We start from the raw sequence: 23,510 nt of genomic DNA, 5'->3' as shown, positions 1-23,510 counted from the left end.
CCCTCCCGCCCACCGGCCACCTCCCCTCCAACCCCTCCCTAACCCCTATTACAACATAAAGCAACTCAAAACATTGACTTCTGATTTCATAGTATTGTGTTTTCTCAGTCCACCTTCAGAAAGATTGGAAAGATACAGGTAGGGGCACATGCAAAAGACGAGAACATCCAGTTCAGACCACAACTTAGTAATATTGGGTCACTTCATTGTAAAATCATATTGTTGTTGGGCAGTCTGAGCACGCTCTGAAATGTAACTCATTCAGGCTGATTACAGGTGTGATTAGGAATACTGTACCGAAGAGAACGTCTAAGACAGACCTAAATTTGTAACATATATGTTAATTTTAGTTCATGGAAGCCTTGGGAGACATGCTAGAGTAACTTAGTACATGCATATGTGTCGGGTGTTGTGTAAGTTTCGCCTTGTAAATGAGCACTTCCCTCCAACAGGATAATCTTGGAAATGACACTGTTATTGGCATTTCTTTTATGGGAATATTCGTAAAGCACAGGAATGGACGACCAACCATAACATACAGGTAAGCAACTAAATTGCATTGGACCAAAGGCTTAGACAGGTGATTGTTCATCTGAATTAAACTTTTTGAGTTCTAACGTGACATTACACCTTCTGTCTCCTGAGTAGAGCGCCCTTCAATTTTCTCCTCCCCAAAGGCATTATTGCTTCCTTTTTCGTGATAACCTTGCACAATGCCCTCCCTTAGTATGGAGGAAGGGTGAGTGAATTGCCATTAATTCTTTCTGAAAACTGAAAAATATGTGCAAGAATAGCCTACACTGAGTCACACATTGCGCACAATTTCCCCTCCTGCACACCCCCAATCAGTTGGTTTTCAGTTCTTCCTTGCCTGGATGGAAAATATCACTTGATTACAATGAATCATTCAATAAATTTGTGAGTGTTTTATTTAGATTCTCAGCCCAAGTATTTGTAAAGTTGACAAATTGTGACTCAAAAGAATAAAATCTAAACATGATCAATAATACAATATGTCTTTAAACCTACAGATGGAATGAAATTGGAAATATAACGCACAATAGGTCTTCAATTAATGTGGAGCTAGCAAGCAAAGAAGAAACTGTTCCATTTTACACAGTAAGTATAGTGGCTGGCATTATGAACCTCTTTGACTTTGCAGTAATTTAACAGTTATTTAGAAATTGTTCCATTATCCTCAGTGGTATATTGCAGCTGGTCTCTGTGGTATATCTTCAGCAAGATGCCTACAATGTGCCTTCCCGAATCTTTTGTGATTTTATCCTTGTTTCTAGCATATGCTTTATACATACTTATGCTGTAATGCTATATTTTATTACACTTTTCTTAAATGTGTTGATTGAATTGCCTGTTGGATCGTACTGTTGCAGGTATTAACAGAAGCCATATCAACTGTTAACTTGGTCTCTTAATTAAATTTAAGTACACTTTAATATTCCAAGAGACATTACCTCTATCTACAAACTTCTTCATTCTTCAAATTTTTGAAATCTAAGGCAAAACCTCCTTTTGAACTCATTGAGTTTATCAAGATTAGAGGATTACTCCAAAAAATCTGATTAATCATCTCTATCCTCATTAACTTTTCCCAGGGCCCAGTTGCAAAATATGCTACCTAGCTGAACTGTACAAATCCGAATGACCCCTTCATACAAGCCCTCCATGGAGGTACTAAATGAGTACTAAAATAAAAAGCAAAATATTGTGGATGCTAGTGATCTGAAATAAAAACAAAGTGCTGGAAAAATTCTGTAGGTCTGGCAGCATCAGTGGAAAGAAAATCAGAATTAATGGGCAGAATTTTGCCCCTGATGGGCAGGCAGCCAATTGCCGCCGCTGAAACGGGCCCCACCGCCATTTTAAGTGGGCAAGCCAATTAAGGCCCGCCCAGCGGGCAGCGCTAAGCGCTTCCTGTGCGGGGGGGGAGATTCTCCAACTGTCAGAGTGTCCACATCTTCCTGAGGCAACGTGCTGCCTCAGAGAGATCGCTGAAAGGCTGGCAAATATAAAAAATAGAGCAATAAAAAATTCATTAACATGTCCCCCTCATATGAAAAGGTCACACGAGATGGGACATGTTAATGAAATAAACAAAAACTTTATTAAACGTTTTTCAAACCGCTATCAAACCTCATCCCGTGTCCTGTTGCATAGCGCGCCCGCCGACCGAAATATCGCAATGCCGCATGCTGACGTCGGGACGCTTGCGCAACATTTTAAGCGCTGGCGTGCGGCCTCCGCCATCCGCACACCAGCCAGAAGATTCTGCCTGTTTCAAGTCCAATTTGACTCTTCTTCAGAACTCACATTGGTTACCTTAAACAGTCACCCCTTGCACCACCATCACACCTTAGTGCAGCGTTCTGAAGAAGTCATATTGACTCAAGACGTTAACTCTGTTTCTCTCTCCACAGATGCTGCCAGACCTGCTGAGTTTTTCCAGAGCTTTGTTTTTATATTTATGCTAAATGAGTATTTTACACTGGTCTTTAATAAAGAAGAGGATGCCGTCAATGTCATAGTAGAGAAGGAAGGAGAGCAATTTGATAGGTTAAAAATAAATAAAGAGGAGGTACTTGCAAGGTTGGCACTACACAAAAGTAGCAATGCCACCTGGTCCAGATAGGGGTATCCAAGGTTGCTGAAGGAAGTAAGGGTGGAAATAGCAATGCTCCTCAGATTTGGAAGCAATTCCAGAGCACTTGGAGGACTACAAATGTTCTGTAAAGTGGAGAGGAATAAACCCAACAACTAAGACCACTCAGCCTAAAGTTGATCATGGGAAACATCTTAAAATAATCCAAAACAAAATTACTTTAGCTTGGAAAAATTTGGTTAATAAATGAGTGCCAATGCAAACAAATCGTGTTCTTGATTAATTTCTTTGATGAAGGAATGGAGAGGGTCCATCATAAGGTCTGAAATGGGATATTTCCTGATGATTGCGCAGTATTCAAATCCATTTGCAAACCTTCAGATACTGAAGCAGTCTGTACCTGCACGCAGAAAAAATATTCAGGCTTGGACTAATAATTAGCAAGTAATGTTCACACCACATGAGTGCCAGGTCATGAACATCTACAACAAGTGAGAATCTAATTATCCCTCCTCAATGTTTACCAGCATTACCATCACTGAATCTTCCACCATCAACATCCTGGGATCAGCATTGACATGAAACACAACTGGCCAGCCACATTAATGCTGTGACTTCAAGAGCAAGTCAGAGGCTAGGTATTTTGAGACTAATAACCCACCTCCTTACCCCCCAAAACCTTTCTGCCATCTGCAAAGCACAAGTCAGAAGTGTTAAGGAATACTCTCCACTTTCTTGGATGAATGCAACTCCAACAACACTCATGAAGCTCAACCCCGTACAGAACAAAGCAACCTACATAATTGACATCCCATCAATCAACTTAAACAGTCACTTCCTCCACCACCATTGCACCTTAACTGCAGTGTCTACCATCTATAAAATGCACTGCAGCAACTCTCCAAGGCTTCTCCAGGACAATACCTTCCACACCTGTAACCTTTACCACTTACAAGAACAAGGATAGCCGGCACATGGGAACATCAATGCCTGCAAGTTCACATACCACCATGAAATGTATCACCATTCTTTCATCTTCACTGAATCAAAATTCTGTAACTCGCGACCGAACAGCACTGTGGCTGTACTTAGAGCACACAGAACACAGCTGTGCATGAAGGCAGCTCAGCACCACCACCTCACAGGCAATTAGTGATGGAAAATGTATGCTGGGCTTGCCAACGACGCCCATGTCCCATGAACAAATGCAAACTATTTCTGGAAGGAAGAATGAGGAAAGGCAATATAAACTGATACAATTTTAAAAGGTGTGCAAGAACAGAGACGAATGATTCAGGGGGAGATGGTGGCATTGTGATAATATCACTGAACTAGTAATCCAGAGGCCCAGGCTAATGCTGTGGAGACATGGGTTCAAATCCCAGCATGGCAGCTGGTGGAATTTAAATTCAATTAATATATCTGGAATATAAAAAAATATAAAATGTAAAACTAGTTCAAGACCATGATAACTATCATCAATTGTCATAAAATCCTAAGATAAGAGCAAAATACAGCAGATGCTGGAAAAAATACAAAAAATGCTAGAAAAACCCAACAGGCCTGACAGCATCTATAGAGAGAAAGCTCTGAAGAAGAGTCATATGGACTTGAAACGTCAACTCTGTCTTTCTCTCCACAGATGCTGTCAGACCTGCTGAGTTTTTCCAGCATTTTTTAGTTTTCGTGTAATAAAATCCTATCTGGTTCACTAATGTTCTTTAGGGAAGGAAATCTGACCTTACCTGGCCTGGCCTATGTATTACTCCAAACCCACAACAATGTGGTTGACTTTTAAAATGCCTTCTGAAATAGCCAAGCAAGCCATTTAGTTCAAGGGCAGTTAGGGATGGGCAACAAATGCTGGCCTTGCCAATGACACCCACATCTCATGAAAGAATAAAGGAAAAAAAAAAGTATATGGGATCCATGGTTTTATAAACAGGTATAGAGCAAGGATGTTAATGCTAAGCTTTTATGAATCACTGGTTTGGCCCCAGCTGGAGTATTGTGTGCAGTTCTGGACACCATGTTTTAGGAAAGATGCCAAGGCCTGCGAGATGCTGCAGAGGAGACTTATTTGAATTGTACCAGGGATGCAGAGAAACTGGGTTTGCTTTCCTCAAAGCAGAGAAAGTTAAGGGGAGATTTAATAGTGGTGTTGAAAATCATGAAGGGTTTTGATGCAGTAAATAAAGAGAAACTGTTTCCAATGTCAGGACACAGATTTAAGGTAACTGACAAAAAAACTGGAGGTGAGACGCAGAGAATTTTTTACACAGTGAGGTGTCATTATTTGGAATGCACCACCTGAAAGGATGGTGGAAGCAGATTCAATAATAACATAATATTTGAATGGGAAAAATTGCAAGACAATGAGGGAAGTACAGGGGATTCAGACTAATGGATAGCTCTTTCAAACAACTGGCACAGGCGCTATAGGCCAAATGGCCACCTATGCTTTATCATTCTTAGGTTACAGGTTTGGAAGGTGTTGTTGAAGAAACTTTGGAGAGTTGCTGCAGTGCATTTTATAGATTGGAGACACTGTAGTTTAAGATGCAATGGTGGTGGAGGGAGTGACGTTTAGGGCGGTTGCTGGGGTGTCAATTATGCAGGTTGCTTTGTTCTGTATGGGGTTCAGCTTCTTGAACATTGTTGGAGCTGCATGCCACTAGGAAAGTGGAGTGTATTCCTTAAGACTCCTGACTTGTGATTTGTAGATGCTGGAAAGGTTTTTTGGAGTAAGGAAGTGAGTTAAACTCTCCAGAATACCTAGCTTCTGACCTGCTCTGACAGCATTTATGTGGCTGGCCAGTTAAGTTTCAGACCAGTACTGACCCCCAGATGTTCAGCAATGGTGCTGTTGAATGTCATGGAGAGATGGTTAGATTATCTCTTGGTGCAGATGGTCACTTGTGTGCTGCGAACATTACTTGTCACTTATCAGTCCAAGCCTGAAGGTTCTTCAGGTCTTGTTGCATGCAGGTACTGCTTCAGTATCTGTATAGTTGCAAATGGAATTGAAAGCTGTGCAATCACCAGTGAACATCCCACTTCTGACCTTATGATGGATCCTCTCCATTCCTTCATTAAAGAAATTAATCAAGTTAGTCAAACACAATTTGCTAGCTTTGGCACTCACTTATTAACCAATTTTTTCCAAGCTACAATTCATTTTGTTTTGGATGATTTTATGATATAATGATATTATTCTGTGATACTATTTGGTGAGTTGCCCAATTTCAAGCAGTGTCTGTTTTGGGTTTCCATTCCCGATTACTAATCATCGGCCATTTTTGGTGTTCCACTTCTACATTAAATTGATAATCACCATTTTGCATGCTATTGTTAATAGAACAGTCTCCAGAACTCCAGATACTTTTCTAACTTCAAAGGGTGACATGTCTAACTGAAATCCCTGTTGTGTCAGATTGAACAGAGATATTTTAAAATCTCTGTTCCTTGTCAGGAGCTGCCTTTTCAGCTATGTACCTTTCAAAGAGACATGAACTCACCAGTGTGTTTTCTTCAGCCTTTCTTACCAACATTAATATGAGAATGTAAACAGAAGGGATTGTGTGGTCTACCTGCAGCCAGCAAATGTGACTGCACCTTAGCAGTGTGAGGAAAGCCACCACTAGAGGTAGTGCTTCCTAATAGGTTGCTTGCATTAAGCTTATGGTGATGACACCACACTAGAGGCTGTAGGCTAAAGCAAGAGTCAAATAATTCTTCATGCACAAATCTGCTTGATTCATTGCAATATATTGCTACTTGTTTCACCTTTTTCAAATTACAAATACCTGCAATTTTTTTAACAAGTCCTCATTTTGCTTTTCTTATACAAACCTCCCTTCTCTTTAACAAATTAACATTAGAACATAAATATCAGGATAAGTTTCTTTGGGCATAATAAAACTATGTTATAGATAACCCATACTATAATAATACCCATTTGAATTTTTGTATCTCTGTTTATATTAATTAACTGTGTGTATTTGTATCATTAAATATGTACCAGGATCTGGCCAATCACTATTTGTAAATCAAGAGATTTTACATTTATTGATTTTCTGTTGAATATTTACATGAGGTGAGCGGCTGAACTTTCGTTGCACTCTCTGGCTAAAAGATTGGCTTGCCATTATTAGTGCTCTATCATGATTGGGCAGTACTAACGGCTGTTTCACAGGAAGGTATTTAAAAAAAAGTCAAAGAGAAGCCAGGAACTGAAAACTTCAGTTGTGTTTTAAGTCAATTTCTTATTTATAATGGCAGAAGAACAGAGGAACAAGAAATGGCTGTTTAAACTATTAACTTTCATTGTTATCTAATTTCTTTTCAGTAACCAATCTTCTTGTATATTTTCCCAACCCAAAGTCATACTTGTCTGTTGAACCATTTCCAATTCTTTTTACAGTAGTTTTATTAAGCCAGGTGGCAGGCTGCTCTGGAAGGTAACAAGTATAAGCATGGCATCCAAAAGGATGGCAACCCTTTTTACAACTCGAAACATTTGAATGTCTGTAACACTCAGAGGAGCATAAGATGATAGCCATTTAGTACATATAAACTTGTTTACCAAACACGAATACTCATTGACATCACTTATGAAACACAATTTAGACTAGATTTTCCAATCAGTATTATTTTCACCCATTCAATTTAAACATGTTAATGCTGGCAGTTTAAAACTAAGGCTTTTGTATCAACGTAAAGCCAATTCCATTCATAAGCAGAGTGAAACACCATTTATCCCAGGCCAATATGGAGCTGGCAGAACAACTCGGTGGGAGGGGAGGGGGAAATAGCTGGTTGCATTACTGGTACGTCTTATATTGTTTTGGAAGTATGCAATGTCATTAAGAGAACACCATTGTGATTTAAAAAGTTGTTAGGCAATATATTTGGGATACTTTGTATCACTGGTAATTCTTGAGAAAATATGACTGCACCTCTTGCACATGACAGAAGATGACATGTCTCTCTAATTTGATACTTAAAGTTTTTTATTTTACAGTAATATACATTATAGATTATACTGTTTGTTGCATTGGCAGGTGCAACACAACCTTATCCTGTGTGCTGGTTCTTTTGAATACATTTTGTTTTTGATTGAGTAATTGTATTTGCTAAAGTAAAAAATGCTACTTTGCCTTCCAGATAGACTTTAAGTTAAAGTCTAGTTTGGGTGTCTGCAGAGTTAAATGTTTAAGTGAAAATGCTGCTGTGGTTTTCATTACCATATGCAATGCTGATAAAATTAAATACTAATACTATAAATTGGCCAAGAATCTATTAATGCTGGCTCTATCATGAGCATACCCGCCATAGTTTTCAGCCTCCATTCGTGGGGACCTGGGACCAATAAATCTACCCTATAAAGGATTATGTGCTGTCTCGTCTATAAGGTGTGATATAACACCTTAAGGGCAACACCTTAAGGGCTGAAATTTCCCTACAGGGCAGGTGTGCCCATCGCTTTCACTTAGCCGTGAACCCAATCCATTTTCCTGAGTCAAGTATCAATGTGGATGCATCAGATCTCATTGTGATGCAGGGCAGATTCTCAGCAGGATCACTGCCACACGGTAGGGAATTTGCCATTGACAGCAAAGAAAACTTGTTACGTTGCTAGAAAGGGGAAGGGGCACCATAAAAGGAAGTAGAGGTGCAATAAGAGTTTTATTTAACATTTTTAAGATGGCTCTGAATAAGCTGCTGAGACTGTTGGTGCAGCAGTGGGGGCAGAAGAGAGGGAGAGGTGGCTACTTTGATGTCCTCTCCTTCCAGCACGGCCAGCAGCAAGATTCCTATAGCCCCTTGCATCCTAACTCCCCCACTGAGTACATACCACTGCTCCTTTTCTGACAATATTTGACATCAGTGGTACAGTAGCGCAAAGGCAATGTGGATTCCCAAGTCTGTCCCAGAAGTAATTTAAAGGTTGGTTGGCCAAAATTCCTGCTGAGAGAGGGAAGAAGAGTTGTTCTAAGGGCAAATGTTTGGTAGTAGGCTGCAAAACCTCATGTTCCCTCAGTTTAGTCAAGAAAATGCAACCCTAAGTGTGCAATAAAACTCCACCTAACAGTTCACTGTGATTGCGGTATTATGTGCACTGAAACCTTATGATGAAAAAGTACTAGTATGTTCTTCATTTCAGTTAAGAAATCCATTATTACAGGTATTATACAGTTTATGTACATGTGATTTTTTTTTCTTTACTCTTCTTAGGATGATATTGAAATGGCAAAATACATATCACGGTTGTTCACAGCAAGACATAAGTTTTATAAACAGAATAAAATCTGCACAGAGTGAGTATTCTGAGCATTACACTTTATTCCACGTACACCAAAACCACCAAGATTATTTGTCTGACTGTGGAATTGCTTTCAATTAGATTGTTCTCTAGGAAAGGTGGCAGAATCAAAAGTGTGAAAAACCTAAGGGTTTCTAAGATTTAGCTCTCAGCTTCTTCTTTATAAAGGATATCTCGTTATTGCTTTTTTTTTAAAGAAATACTTTTCCGCACTTGAATGTTATGCATTTCTATTGTTTTTCAAGTTTTCATTACTTCACACAAACTTGAGTTGCAACATGTTGAGGTTTTAAAAAAAAAATCTCTAACAAAGTACTGGCTTTTTTCTTGGATGAGGGAGCCTATTAGGAAGATCTCTTGCAGGTCCATTGACATTTTTGAATAAGCAGAAGTTAACTGAAGAGCTACCAAGGGAAGAATTTATTCTCTATTTGCTAAAAGCCGTGGGCAGAATTTATTGCAATGCGCTGAAGTGGGAGGTAGCATAGTGTCACAAAAATGTCTAATTTCAGGACTCATGTTTTGGACGTATAACTGTTAGTTTTGGGAATCATATTTTTTAAATGCAAGGTAACTGGACCTCCTGAAGGTTAGAAATTGCCAGACCATCTCAAATAATGGTAGTTTAAAGGGTGACCTGTGTTTCACAGTACCACAGCATCTTTTGCAGTACAGAAGGTGTACAGGCTGTAAAATGGCAAAAGGGCTCATTTAGCTGGAGACGGTGGCCTGGATTCCCACTCCCAAGGTGGGTGCATAGAGTCAGGAAATTCTCCAGCTTGCCGCACCCACTTGGGGAAAAAGTGCCCCAAATGGCGGGATCTTTGTTCCGGGGTGTTGGGGGGGTGGTGTTTGGGTGGATAGGGCAGGTGCGGGCTTGATGCATCTCGGAGGAATTCAGCAACGAGTTCAAATGGCCCTGCTGGGTTTGGGTTTCCCCCATCTGTGAATCATGTGCTGCCCCTGTACTCCTATCAGAGATAAGATCAGTCAGAAATGGGGGCAGGACTTCTGAATCCGGGTTCCCAGCGCCATTTTGGGTAAGCCATGGAGTCTCCACAACACAGCGAAGATCTAAGCCACTGTAACTTAGATGCATTGTCCTGCTTTATTAAATAGGTGAATTGTTCATGCAGACCTCGGGATCAAAAAGATTGGCTTATTTAGCTAAAAGTTAATTAATGTAAACACCTATTGGATATCCCCGATGTTCACTGTTACCACAGAGATAAATGGTCCAGGGTCGAACTGGGTTGGGCCTTTTGGAAGTTTTTTTTTAAGCTATGGATTCTGGACAGAACCATTTTAAAAGCAGCTGAAGCAGACAATTGGAGCTTGGAACCAATTCTGAGACAGGCAGAGAGAGAATCTGCCGAGAGCTGTAAAGCAGCTGTAGACCAGAAGCAAAGGTCAATCAGAAATCAAGGGTAATTCTGAGGTGGAATCAATAAGCAAGAATGCAGAAAGATCCGTGCCTGAGCTGAATAATTCATAACTGTGAGGGTGTTGAAGAAAATTTGAAAGGGATTCCCTGAGTACTATTAGAAGGAAAGCCTAAGGAATCTCAAACCTTAAAAGATAGATGTGGAAAACTTTGAAACTGGTCCCAAGAAGTGAAGAACTTTCAAGAGCCTGATAAGTAACCAAAGACTTTCTGGGGGGAAAGTCAGAATGGAAAGGGGAAGGTTCAGTTGAGTAATTCAGTTTTAAAGTATAAGATTTATTTTTATTTTAAACTATAATTGATAACCTAAGATAGTGGTCAGGATTTTTAGGATGGCAGTGTTTCCCTTCTCGCCACCCAAGAAGTCAGCAGCAAACACACTGTGCTGATACTGACTGCCCTGCAGCCATTTAACATTCCAACAACTGTTAATTCACTGCAGATGGGACCTCCGCCCCTCACTCAGGAGGAAGTTCCACCTCCGGGATCTACAGGCCAATCTGACTGGCTGATAGCTCACTAGTCCCAGCAGCGTCAGAAGCTGCAGTGGACAGGACTGGGACCATAAGCAGTCCCCAGAGTCTAAGGGGAGAATTTTCTCCCTGTAGGGAAGGGGCTTGGGCAGGCGTGGACAGACGCGCAGCTGATCGCTGCCTGCCGCCATTTTATGTGGGCGGGCCAATTAAGGCCTGCCCAGCGTGACGCACACCCAGAAGTGCTGTGCGCTCCCTGTGTGGGTGGGGGGAGTAGGCTGAGTCGGGGCCTGCTCTCTTTCTGCAGAAATCCCCCTGAGGCACAGAGCACTGAGCTGCCTCAGGGAGATTACTTTGATTTTTAAAAAATTTTAATAAAGGAAAACAAAATTTAAAGACATGTCCCCTCATGCAACAGTGTCACATGAGCTGGGACATGTCTAAGAATTTTATTAAAAATTTCTATTAATGTTTTAAAACCTTCGTGAAACCTCATCCCACCCGTGGATGAGGCTTCATGATAAATGCGAAGGCCACCTGGGCTCTTTGCCTGCCCACCAACCTTAAGGTTGGACGGGCAGCTCAGTTAATTACTGTAGTTAGTTTTTAAATGACATTAATAGGCCTTTGACAGTTTGGCGGGCGCGCAACCAACTCCGGTGCGTGCCCGCCAAACTGAATATTTAAATGACGCGTGGTAACATTGGGACACACGCCCAACGTCACCGCGTGTCATTTTACGCATGGACGAGCAGGGCCCGCCTTCGCTCGCCGATCCGAAGATTCTGCCCCAAGTTACAGGAGTCCAGGGCCAGATATATGTAGGAGTCTCAGGGAAGCAGGGGAGGTGAAGCCCGGAAGTGTGGTGTTGGGAGATGTTGGTGGAGAGGCCAGAGGAGGAGGGAGTGCCCCCAGGAGCTAGACCTTTTGAGGCAGTGCCTGATGTTGCAAGGAGGCAGTTGATGGAGGCACATCCCCACCCCTTCACACACGAGGCCTGAACAGGGTAACATTTCAGGCTTCCCCATAACTCCTCCCACTAGCCTGAAAAGGCTGGATGGGAAACAGTTCTTAAGTGGTCATTAATTGGCCACTTAAGGGTTTCAATTTGGGCAGGGGCAGTAGCGAGAGGGAAAGGCCGTCCTAAGAGTTTTAGGCCCCCTCACCCCATTTGCACCTACAAACCCACCAGCAGGAGAATGTAAAATTCTGCCCAGTGTTTAGTACTTATTGCTTTGTTTGCCTCTTACATAGTAAAGATCTTTTGTTTTAAAAGTGATATCCTGTTGCATGGTCTTTTCAATTAATAACTTGGTTGAATTTTTCTTTAAAAGTTAACGGTCTCTACGGAGATCCTAACAATAGAAACGTGTGGGAGTGGGCGAGTCAAAAATCCCACTGGCAAAACCGAACAACCAAATTAAACAGCTGGCAAGAAGGTGGTAAGGCGGTGAAGCTGCATCAACATGGCAGGAAGCCAATTGATTGTCAAGGAGCCAGTTAAGAGATATTTGTGGGGATCACGGTCTGCCAGATACCTGACCACTAAGCAGGCAGTGTTGAAGAGATGTGTTTCTCAGAAGTGATAGGTCAGCCATTTTGCAGCTGTCTTCCATGGAGGACAGTGGAATTTGCATAAATCGGAGCGGTTAGGAGCGGCTAATGGTAGAGTCTGTGGGGCAGAGTTCAGAGGGATTAGAGCTAATGGTACAGTCTGAGGGGCATAGATCAGAGGGATTAGAGCTAATGGTACAGTCTGAGGGGCATAGATCAGAGGGATTAGGGCTAATGGTACAGATCGGAGGGGCATAGGTCAGAGGGAACAGGTTGAGGGGCATACATTGGCACTTTAAATCTAGGGTCAGCAGCCAGTGAAAGGATTTAAATCAAATTCATGGAGATTATAAATCCCCTTATTGCTGGATGCATGAGCAGTAGAGGAGCAGCGCCTTGGGAGGTGTCTGCAGGCATCAGAGACACCATTGTTGGAGAGGCAGGAACGGAAAAGGGCCTGTCCCAGCCATGTAATTGTACAGGCCCCGCATGTCACTTTCCCTTCCCACCCACTTGGGAATCTTGACGACTTCTGGGCTTGCTGGCAGGACCTGTGTCTTCTGATTAAATTCTGTCCTTTTGTTTTCCTATTGGGGAAATTCTTCCCTCATTGTATAGTCCCAAACTACTGACAATGAAGAATGAACATATCATGTTTTCCTAATGAATTTTCCACTGCAAGCTTACTGTTAATCTATTCCTATCATTTATAAAGTGGAATGCATGGTGGTACAAATATTCAATGTGTTGTTTCTTGGGATTGATGGAGAGTGTATTAGACTATTCATTTTAATTGCTTTGCTTAAGTTGTTCTCTTACTTTGGGGGCCATATCTGTGATTATAACCATTGTTTTTGTGAAAACCAAACAGTGTTCTTGGTTAATAGAAATCTCTCTATCCATGTATATAATGTCCTTAACTTCAATGCTCCCTGCTGCCAGGATCAAACTTGACTGCCTTTTCAATTGTCTCTACCAGAGCTATGTTGTTATGCCCTAAAACGTATGACCAAAGAAAGAGAAGGTGGTCTGGATTAAAGTAATTGGATGTGTAATATACTGGAAAGGATTTTAAATTTCCAGAGTTATTCACCATCCCCATAATTGACTGACTGATATACTCCTGAGGTACAGCTGCACGAAAATTTAAAAGCTTATTGAGAGATTCCCTGGATCAGGATTTTAGGTTTTTTGAGTCGGGGAAACAGTCACCTGGCAGTGATTTGCCCCGAATTGGCCAATTAGTAGCCGGAGAGCAGACTCGCTGTCCAATTAAAGATGGTAGGCAGGCTCTTGAAGGCGCTTGGAAGGAGCTAGAGCCTGCGATTTGTGTGTGAGAGAGAGAGAGCACGTGCCTCCCCCTCAATGAGCCCTCTATGCAGCTTTTACAAGTTTTAAATTTAAAAATAGCCTCAGCAGCTGGGCCACCATTGTGGAGGGGGAGTTCTTGTGGCCAAAGCTGTGGCCAGGCTGGTGGGAAGGGCCTCAAATTCTGCTTGGAGCTCCCATCCCTCCCAGTCTGCCACTGTGATGCCACCTCCAGCTGGATTGTCTAGTTCCTGAAGCCTTAGGGGCCCACAGGCTGACTGAAAAATTTCAGCCTCTGACAATCGACCTTAATAGGCTATTTACTCAACCTATTTGGCTGCCCACTGCTCATGGGCAGGTAATCTTCCAACCCTGACCCCACACTCGGGCAGGATGGTGCTGGCAAACTGAAATTTCACATCCACTCACCTCCATGTGGAGGTGAAATTCCTGTCCCTTGTTTTTATTTGAGTACAGTAGACTGAAGATAACAGGATTATTTAAAATTTTTAACAGCTGTGTCTCAAATAAGCGACATGACAAATGTTAAGTTACTATTGAAATTAAATTAGAAATAAAGAGGGATGGATTTACATTATAGAGACCAAGCACTAACTTCAGTTTGGCAAAATACATATTAACCACTCTTGTTGATCGGGAATCATGCACTCATTTAATAATTAAACAGTTAAAGCAGATCACAATTCACTTACTTTGTTGCACATTCTGTGGATTTTGACTGTTGTTCTTGAAATAATGAATAATTTTGGGAAAAGCAGCTGCAACATGATAATCTGGAGTTTGGCAGATAGAGAGGCTGAACAGTCCTCACTTTCCCTGACAGAACTGAATCTACATTCTGTTCAAGGAATTGAGTTTGTCTCAGTACTTGTGGCAGGAATACATTTCCTCGCCTTAGCTTCTCAGATAAAGTAAATAAGGTCAATTGATTTTACAAGCTTGGATATCTTGCACACAACTGATGTTTTTCTCAGAAGTAATGTTTAAGTTTGACATCCTGATTAAAAAGTGACAGCTGAGAAGTATGCCGCAGGTCAAGAGACAATTTGAAAGCAACTTGATGGAGATTTCACTACAAGTTTTGCCAAGTCAGGAACCCAGGCTCGTGTAGATAATTGTCCTGCATCCTTGCACTCCATATTCGTACCTTAGAGCAGCATTACATGGCTAAGTTGAACAAAGTAATACGATTACCCTAGTATCTTGGCGATATTTAGCTCCATTGCACAGTATGGCTCAGTAGCTCCTTCATGTTGGAACCTCAATAACTTATTTAACATTTTAGCTGATATTTGTGTGTGTACGCGTTTTTGTAATATAGAAAAACATTCCAGAGCGTTTCACAGAGGCAAATCAAAAAATGGATGCCAAGGTAAAGAAAGATATGAGAAGGGCAAGCATTGGGTTTTTAAGGGAGGGTCTTAAGTAAAGTGAGATGAAGGCACAGGAACTTAGGAAGAGAATCCCAATGGTAGGGCAAAGGGAGGGTGAAGGAATTTCACGAGGCCAAAGTGAGAGGAACAAGAAACTTGAGGGGAATATTTGTTGGGATGAAGGAAGTTACAGAGATAGGGAAGGGCAGGGCCTTGGAGATATTGAACACAAGGATTAGAATTTTAATGTTGAGTCATTGATAAACTAGGAAACATGTAGGTCAACGAGGATGGACGATAGGCCAATTTGGTGCAAAATAGGATATGGATGAGCTGAAGGCAACAGCAGGTGGAAGAAAGCCAGTCATGAGAGCTATGGAGTAAATGGCCTGATATTGGCATGGAGGAAGGAGGTGTGACTTTTGGCTGCCAGGGAACGTGGAGGACATGCTGAATTTAATGGCTGGATCTCATTTTATTACTTGCTTCCCACCTGGTAAATGGCCAAATTGAAAGAATGGCCTGTGGTAGAAGGCCATAGCCAGAGATTGGAGAGGAGGCAGGGGGAAATTGCAGCAGGTGGGAAGTAGATTGTGTGTTGGATTGAGGGGAAGGAGGCAGATTATGGTAGATAAACTTCGGAGGGGTGGAGCGTGGCACAGGGGAAGCATTCCTGCTCCTCCTGGCCCACAAGCAGTGCTTTAGAAGCACTTACCTGCTGGATCTGGCAACTCCCGTCTCCTTTCGGCTGCTGGGTTTCTGGGAAACCTGGCACACAGTTGTTAAATGTCATTGTTGCAGAGACTGCCATTCATTACTTTGGTTAAACTATTTTGGTGCTTTGGGGCAGTTAAAAGGTGATTGAGAGAGTCAAACAGGAAATTAAGAAGCAATGAGAATGGCTTTTGGAGGTGTCAAAATGTTCAGGATTTTGGAGAGACATGGTAGGTTGGAGATGGGTGTTCAGCTGGCAAAGGCAGAGGGATTAAGAGTAATTTTTTAAGTTGGGGGGGCAGTGGTGGTTTTAGAAGGGGATGGGACAATGTCTGAGGAGAGCGAGCCATTTACAAGTCAGCCAGCACAGGGCCAGGAAGGGAATTTGGGTGGTCAGTAGTTTAATGGGAATGGGGTCAAGGAAATAAGAGGTGGATGTCACAGACAGAATGAGCTTGGAGAGGGCACAGAGGAGATGAGAGAGAAACTAGATAAGTTCAGGAGTTTGAGGACTAAGGCAGCAGGGCCAAGAAAATAGCTGAACAGATAGAGCTGGATTTTCACAGAGCTGGGGAGGCTCTGCATTCCTTTAAAAATGGGGAGACTCTGCAGATCTTTAAAAATGGCAGATGGGACCTGATTCCAGCATTCCGATTATCAAGAGTGCCTTTTAAGGGTACGGTTTGGGTCGCGAGCCTGTACCCTGCACTCCTGACCTGGCTAGCTCCATTGCGGGGAAAGGCATGTCCTAGTTCTTAGAAATTATCGTGGATTTGCACCAGCTTTTAAAAGAGTCATGGTTCGTGGCACTGCAGAGTTGTTGTGAACCATAGTCTGCACGAGGGGACCTTTTGAAAGATAAGTTCAAAAGGTCCTCCTCATGTTCCCCGATGCCAAGATATGCTCCCCACCTAGCCCTATGGCCCGTCATGCCCCCATGCCAAGGTTACCCCCACCCACCTTCATGCACCTCATGCCAAGTTATGGCACTTCCCCGTTCACCCACTAAGCACTGTATAGAACCGATGAATTCAATAGTGACGGGATTTGTTAAAAACAATTTTTTTAAAAGTCATCCATTGATATCTTCCACTTCCTTTAAAAAAAAAAGCTCCCTTTTATTACAGACCAATAAAAGTGTCAATCAACCATATCCTTTAAAGTATCAATAGCAGAAACTGCAAGCACGTGAAACCTCCTTACCTTGCGTAAATAAACATTTGAATTTGACAGCATAGATCAGAAAGCCAGAGCGACACGAAGATAGGTAAGTAAGTAAATTGTGAAAAGGACGTAAGAAGGCTCAAAGCAACATAGATAGATTAAGTGAGTAGGCAAAGATCTGGCACATAGAGTATAATGTGGGCAAATATGAAATTGTCCATTTTGGCAGGAAGAATAAAAAAGAAGCATATTATCTAAATAGTGAGATATTGCAGAGCTCTGAGATTCAGAGGCACCTGGGTATCCAAGTGCATGAATCACAAAAGGCTAGTATGCAGGTACAGCAGTTAATTAGGAAAGCTAGTAAAATGTTATTGTTTATTGTGAGGGGCAATGAATACAAAAGTAGGTAGAGTATGCTTCAGTTGGACAGCAGGGCCAAGGAAATAGCTGAACAGATAGAGCTGGATTTTCACAGAGCTGGGGAGGCTCTGCATTCCTTTAAACATGGGGAGACTCTGCAGATCTTTAAAAATGGCAGATGGGACCTGATTCCAGCATTCCGATTATCAAGAGTGCCTTTTAAGAGTGCCTTTTGAGACCACATCTGGAGTACTATGTACAGTATTAGTCTCCTTATTTCAGGAAGGTTGTAAATGTGTTGGAAGCAGTTCAGAGAAAGTTTACTAGACTAATATCAGAAATGGGTGGGTTGTCTTATGAGGAAAGGTTGGACAGGTTAGGCTTGTATCCACTGGAGTTTAGAGGAGTAGGAGGTGACCTGATTGAAACCTTTAAGATCCTGAGGGCTTTTGACAGAGTGGGTATGGAGAGGATGTTTCCTCATGTGGGATAATCTAGAACTAGGGGTTGTGGTTAAAAAATAAGGGGTCGCTTGTTTAAGACAGAGATGAGGAGAAGCTTTTTCTCTGAGGGCCATGAATCTTTGGAACTCTCTTCCTCAAAAGGCAGTGAAAGCAGGGTCTTTGAATATTTTGAAGGCAGAGCTCGGTAGAACAAGTGGGTGAAATGTTGTCAGGGCTAGGTGGGAAGTTACAATTAGATCAGCCATGATCTTATTGAATGGTGGCGCAGGCTTGAGGGGCCGAGTGGCCTACTCCTCCATGTTTGTATGTTCATACGTAATGTTATCCCAGGGGCGTAGGTGTTTCAATACTGGCTGAGAACGCAATATCCATTACAATACTGAAACACCTGAGCCCCACGGAAAACATTGCTTGATTAACAGCTCTGGCTTTTTGATTGTTGTCAACTGCACAATGTTTATTTACACAAGACAGAGGTTTTGAGTGCTTGCAGCTTCTGCTATTGATACTTTGAAGTATCTGGATGATTGACACTTTTGGTGGCCTGTAGTGAAAAGGAGCTATTTTTTAAGAAAGTGGAAAGTTATCAATGGCTTTTTTTAAAATCCTTTTTATACATCCCATTGTCACTACAGGATTCATTGGTTCTGTACAGTGCATAGTGGATGAATGGGCATGGAGGTGACATATCTTGGCATTGGGGCATGAGGGACCAAAGGGCAAATTGGAATGGCATACCTGGACATGAAATGCAGGGGCCATGGGGGTGTGTGGAGGGCATGAGGTGGCATGGATACTGTGTGGGGGGGATGAGCGCTGGAAGGCCTTTCTGTTTTTATTATAACAGGGATGAAGTCCCAGAGCAAAGATACGGGCCTTTTAAACAGCTTGCCTCCACACCTGGCAGCCCCTGTGGCTACCTCCAAACTTTTTTCCAGGCCGTTGGCCCAACTGCAGCTCTCACCCTCCTCCCCCCACCCCCCGACTCCGCTTCCCCCGGGAACAAAAAACCCCATCTTTGAAGCCACTTTCTCCAGAGGCGGGCAAGCTGATCCTGCTACTGACCTTGAGGATGAAAATCCAACCCATAATCTCTATCTTGATAACAAAGGCTTCTACTGAGTATCTCGCACATTGTTAAAAGTCCATGTGTTATCTGTGAATCCAATCCTTTAAAGCAATCATTTTCATTGAACAGATCATTTAGAAATTTATTCCACCTGACTAACATGGATTTTATGTTTGAGCTTGATATGACAAGCCAGGTTTTGTGTGTTTGCACGTATCTGAACTGTACATCACTTGATTCATTGTTCTTGTATCCTTTTCATACTCAATATCTTAATTATTTTTGGTTACTGAGAAAGAACCCACATAAGGACACAGTTAATCAGAAAGTATTCTTGCTTTCAGTCCTGGTTCTAATATTCAATATGATGATAAGAAGAAATTTCCCACTCTCTCTGCCTACATGTAAGCATTCCTTCCACGTTCCTAAATTGCCGTTCGTTTAACTGTTCCTTGTGTTCAGATTTAACATCACTAAAAGCATGTTTTTTCTGAGTTTTATTTTTCTTGGATTGATATATTTAAGATATATATTAGTAACTAAAGAGTCTTAAAGCCAAAAGGGAGCTAGATTCAAACCAAATGAAGTGTAAAGTGAAGTGGATATAAATTGGCTGCCAACCTAAATCTATTTGATCTTGCTGGGCAGTATTGGTTAAAATCAGGGCTTCAGATTCTGGATTCCTTAGTCACTTTCGGTTCCTTAGCACTTTCGAGCATAAAACAAGGGGAGGTTTAACAGGTACAACATGACATAGACATCAATTTTGAGAATTCAAGCCGTCCTCATAGTACTAAACTTTCTTTGACTCTAGCTCTGTGCATTAATTTTTTGCATTCTTGTTTTATTGATATGTGATAATGGTTCAATGCTTTGGTTTTGATACAAGGTTAACTACAATTGCCAAATGGCACTTCCAGGGTGGCTTGGGTCATATGGATTCTATTTCAATCATTTTTGTAAAATCTTTGAATAAAAACCTAGGGGTTTTTTTTGGTGCAGCTTACTCAAATAACCTATCTTAGAACCTGATAATAAACATTATCAGTCCATTTACAAGTCACTCATCATCCTGACTTGGAAATTTATCGCTGTTCCTTCACTGTCACTGGGTCAAAATCCTGGAACTCCCTTCTTGACAGCACTGTGGGTGTACCTACACCACATGGACTGCAGCAGTTCAAGAAGTCAGCTCACCACCACCTCCTCAAGGACAACTAGGGATGGGCAATAAATGCTGGCCCAGCCAGCGAAGCCCACATCCCGTGAAAGAATAAAAAAAACTATTGGTGTTGTTAAAGCTGTATGATTTCATATTTATAACATTTGCCATGACTTGTTAAAGCAATTTCATATTTTAAGACATTTGTACAAGGAAAGGATCTGCAGAATAGGAACAATGTGAAAATGGCTGATTTGTCCATGGTGGATGTTTTGTTGTTTTTTTTTAAATGTTGTATTGTTCACCAATACAAGGGTTACTCTGCACAGGCTGGTTGAGAAAGGATATTGAAGCATGATGTCTAAAGGTTCTACTTTAATGCAAGGGTAGAGTAGTATAGTGGTTATGTTATTAGGCTACTAATTCAGAGGCCTGTTCTAATGATCTGGAGCCATGAGTTCAAATCTTACCAAAGCAGCTGGAAAATTTGAATTCATTTAATTAAATAAATCTGGAATAAAAAAAAGTTTCAGTAATGGTGATCATGAAACTACTTGGATGTCATAAAAACGCATCTCATTCACTAATGTCCTTTTGAGGAAGAAAATCTTGTACCTTTACCTGGTTGACCTGTGTGTGATTCAGGACCCACAGCAATGTGGTTGACTCTTAACTGCCCCCTGAAAAAGTCTAGCAAGCCACTCAATTGTGTAAATAGTAGAAACATAGAAACTAGGAGCAGGAGTAGGCCATTCGGCCCTTCGAGCCTGCTCCGCCATTCATCATGATCATGGCTGATCATCCAACTCAATAGCCTGCTCCCGCTTTCTCCCCATACCCTATAGAAATATAGAAGTAGTAATAACTACCACTGACGCCCACATCCTGTGGACGAATTTTTAAAACACGTTTTAACTGTTACATATCAAAGCTACCTTTTGCAAGCACTTGCACATATTTTGGACACAAGAACATGTGTGTGTGAAGAATTGCTGTCTTTCCCTGGAGGTTTGCAATCTATGAAGCATGTGCTTGTCAGTTAACAGAGCAATAGGCTCCACAAACAGAAGGATTATTCAAGTTACATTCCTGAACTGCTAACATTTTGCTGTATTTTCTCTCAGACAAACACAGTCATGTTCCCCGACGCCAATCAGGAGACGACCCACATGGAGCAGATCATCTTTGGTATGCTTCCTGTTACCAGTTCTATATGTGGCATTAGATAGCAATAATTAATAAAAACAGGGACTAATTTACATTAGCAACTTTGCAATAACCTTCTAAATTACATCTTATTTTATGAAGCCTTTCCTGTTAATAGCAATCCTGTAGATAATTCTCATTGTTAAGCATCAGAAGTCTCGCTGTTGTCAAATTGTATTGATTTTTTTTTTCTTTCTCTCTGAACATAAATACTTATCAAATGTTCAGAAATGTTTCTCCGTTTACTATGTTAAAAGGCGCTCTCTCAAATTGCTGTATGTTGCAGTTAGTTTGTCTCTGGATCCATTTTGGGTATAATTCACTGGAAAATATTCTGGGAATGACCTGTTCCATCCAAGATTCTTGTGTTACTCAGAAGTGAAATAGAGATAGAGCTAGTGCAATAATTATGTGATGAATATCTTTTCATGCTTTGTTGAGATATGGTATATTGCTAAAAATGCTAGATGTGATGGAATCAAAACTGTACTAACTTATTTAGGACTTGATTAGTACTTTCATTAATGTAACTTCAGTTTCACCCCCATACTGTTCACCCCCACCCCACATTTTTATCCCTCCTTCTACTCCTGAATGCAGAAGTGAAGGGGAGATAAGGAGCAAAATATTGCTGAGATACAGTTGTGGGATCACAGGATGCCTTCTGGTAACTTGCCCTAGCAGTCTTTTTCCAAATGTATGCACAACAAATGCTGGCAGGTTGTGGAAGGGTATCACAGTCAGGGGTGATTCTATTCTCACTCAAGTCCACAAACATGTACTTTACAGCCCAATTAACTGGATAGAAAATCAGGAAAAGGACCATGACTGTTTTTACCCTTCCTTACCCAGGGGTGCTGCAGCCAATTGTCGCACCCTTACTACCACCTCAGTTGAGATCAATTAAGTTAGCAACATAAGGCCTAGAAATTGGATCTCTCACTGTTTTACAGACAAAAAACCGGCACCCTAGAGTCTAATATGGAGCAGTGGGGTGGGATGTGGGAGGGCATGCTTGCATGTGCCCATTCCACACCATAGGTATGCCACCCACCATGACTACATTGGAGTTCAAGGCCCATGCCTGAAACAGACTTTGGGCCTTTTAAACATGTAAATGAAAGGGAGAGGGATGGTTCTGATATCTGCCTGAGGCTCCTCTTTGCAAAATTAATTTGTGATTCGCTGCAGCATGTGCCGGGCAATCCGCGATCAGTGTTCTCAGGCACCTGGCAGCTAAACCAAGGCTATCTCTAGAAGGTTCTTTATTTCTCACTTAACTCCTGCTCCTCCTGGCTTCATAATGAATTCTTGCGCCTATGCTCGCTTCCCCCTCAACTGAATTCCTACCTCCTCTTCCTCCCGCCCACACAACTAACTCCATTCCCCAGACTCTGTGCCGCCCATTCTTGGTGCCTTCCAAAACTGGTGAGTTGCCTCTTGGTCTGTGATTGGTGCCTGCAGCTCGCCATTAATAAACAAATGAGGTCACTGGTCTGTGGTCCTGCCACTGGCTTCAATAAGCACAAGTAGTATGTGTGGCATTGGGATTGCTGATTCGGGAGCTCCTGGTTTGTTTGACTAAATGAATTACAGCTTTCACCAAATCAAACCATCAAAGCAACTTGGCAAAGATTTTTAACAAGATGTATTTTTGCATCTTCTGTCCTTGGGTTACAATCCTCTAGAGATTATTTGCAAAAATGAACTCAGATTTTAAAAGCTGAGTTGATATATGTTACTGGAAATTTCCACCAATGGTGTATGACTGAATTACATTTAAAGTTGCATCTTTGAAATTTACAGCTGTTCTCATAACCAGAGAACAAAGGTGGCATTCAGTTTTCAAACAAGTATTTGTGTTGTTTCATAATCCTAGCCAACTCTTGGTATTTGGCATTAACAACACAACAGTTCAGCACCTGTCCAAATTGTCCTCAGGATGTAGTGATTCTGACAATGGTTCATTTATCACCCATCACCAGTTGATTTGAGATAGTAAATGACTGTGGTTGATCACTGCTGCTATCCTTGTATTAACAGTGCTTCTATGATATTATTTAGGATATTTCAGCATTTAGTCACAGGTCTGTAAAAGTTTTAAACGTGTTGTATACATGTTAAGGATATGGCTCTTTAAGAAACTATTATTGGGTCACTGCTTTAGAATGATGCAGTTGAATACATCTGTCTGGTGAACACTTACACACTGAAATGTTTATGCAGGTGCGATTCACCTTGATATAATCTGTG

General features: G+C 41.6%; 1 protein-coding gene across 3 annotated transcripts in view; it reads left to right on the top strand.

The window, feature by feature from the left end:
• The window catches only part of LOC144689724 (tyrosine-protein phosphatase non-receptor type 14-like), a 283,673-nt gene that overhangs the window by 222,974 nt on the left and 37,189 nt on the right, over window positions 1-23,510 (top strand). For all 3 annotated transcript variants that reach the window (XM_078557065.1, XM_078557062.1, XM_078557063.1), the window contains 4 exons: window positions 453-541; window positions 1,032-1,119; window positions 8,855-8,937; window positions 21,176-21,239. In XM_078557065.1, the coding sequence (XP_078413191.1) occupies window positions 453-541; window positions 1,032-1,119; window positions 8,855-8,937; window positions 21,176-21,239 (324 nt within the window). The remainder of the gene's footprint in view (window positions 1-452; window positions 542-1,031; window positions 1,120-8,854; window positions 8,938-21,175; window positions 21,240-23,510) is intronic.

The sequence above is a fragment of the Cetorhinus maximus genome, chromosome 14 (assembly GCF_964194155.1).
Source record: "Cetorhinus maximus chromosome 14, sCetMax3.hap1.1, whole genome shotgun sequence".
Classification (NCBI taxonomy): domain Eukaryota; kingdom Metazoa; phylum Chordata; class Chondrichthyes; order Lamniformes; family Cetorhinidae; genus Cetorhinus; species Cetorhinus maximus.
Note: the sequence above shows the minus strand (reverse complement) of the source record. Positions and strands in the feature narration are given on the sequence as shown.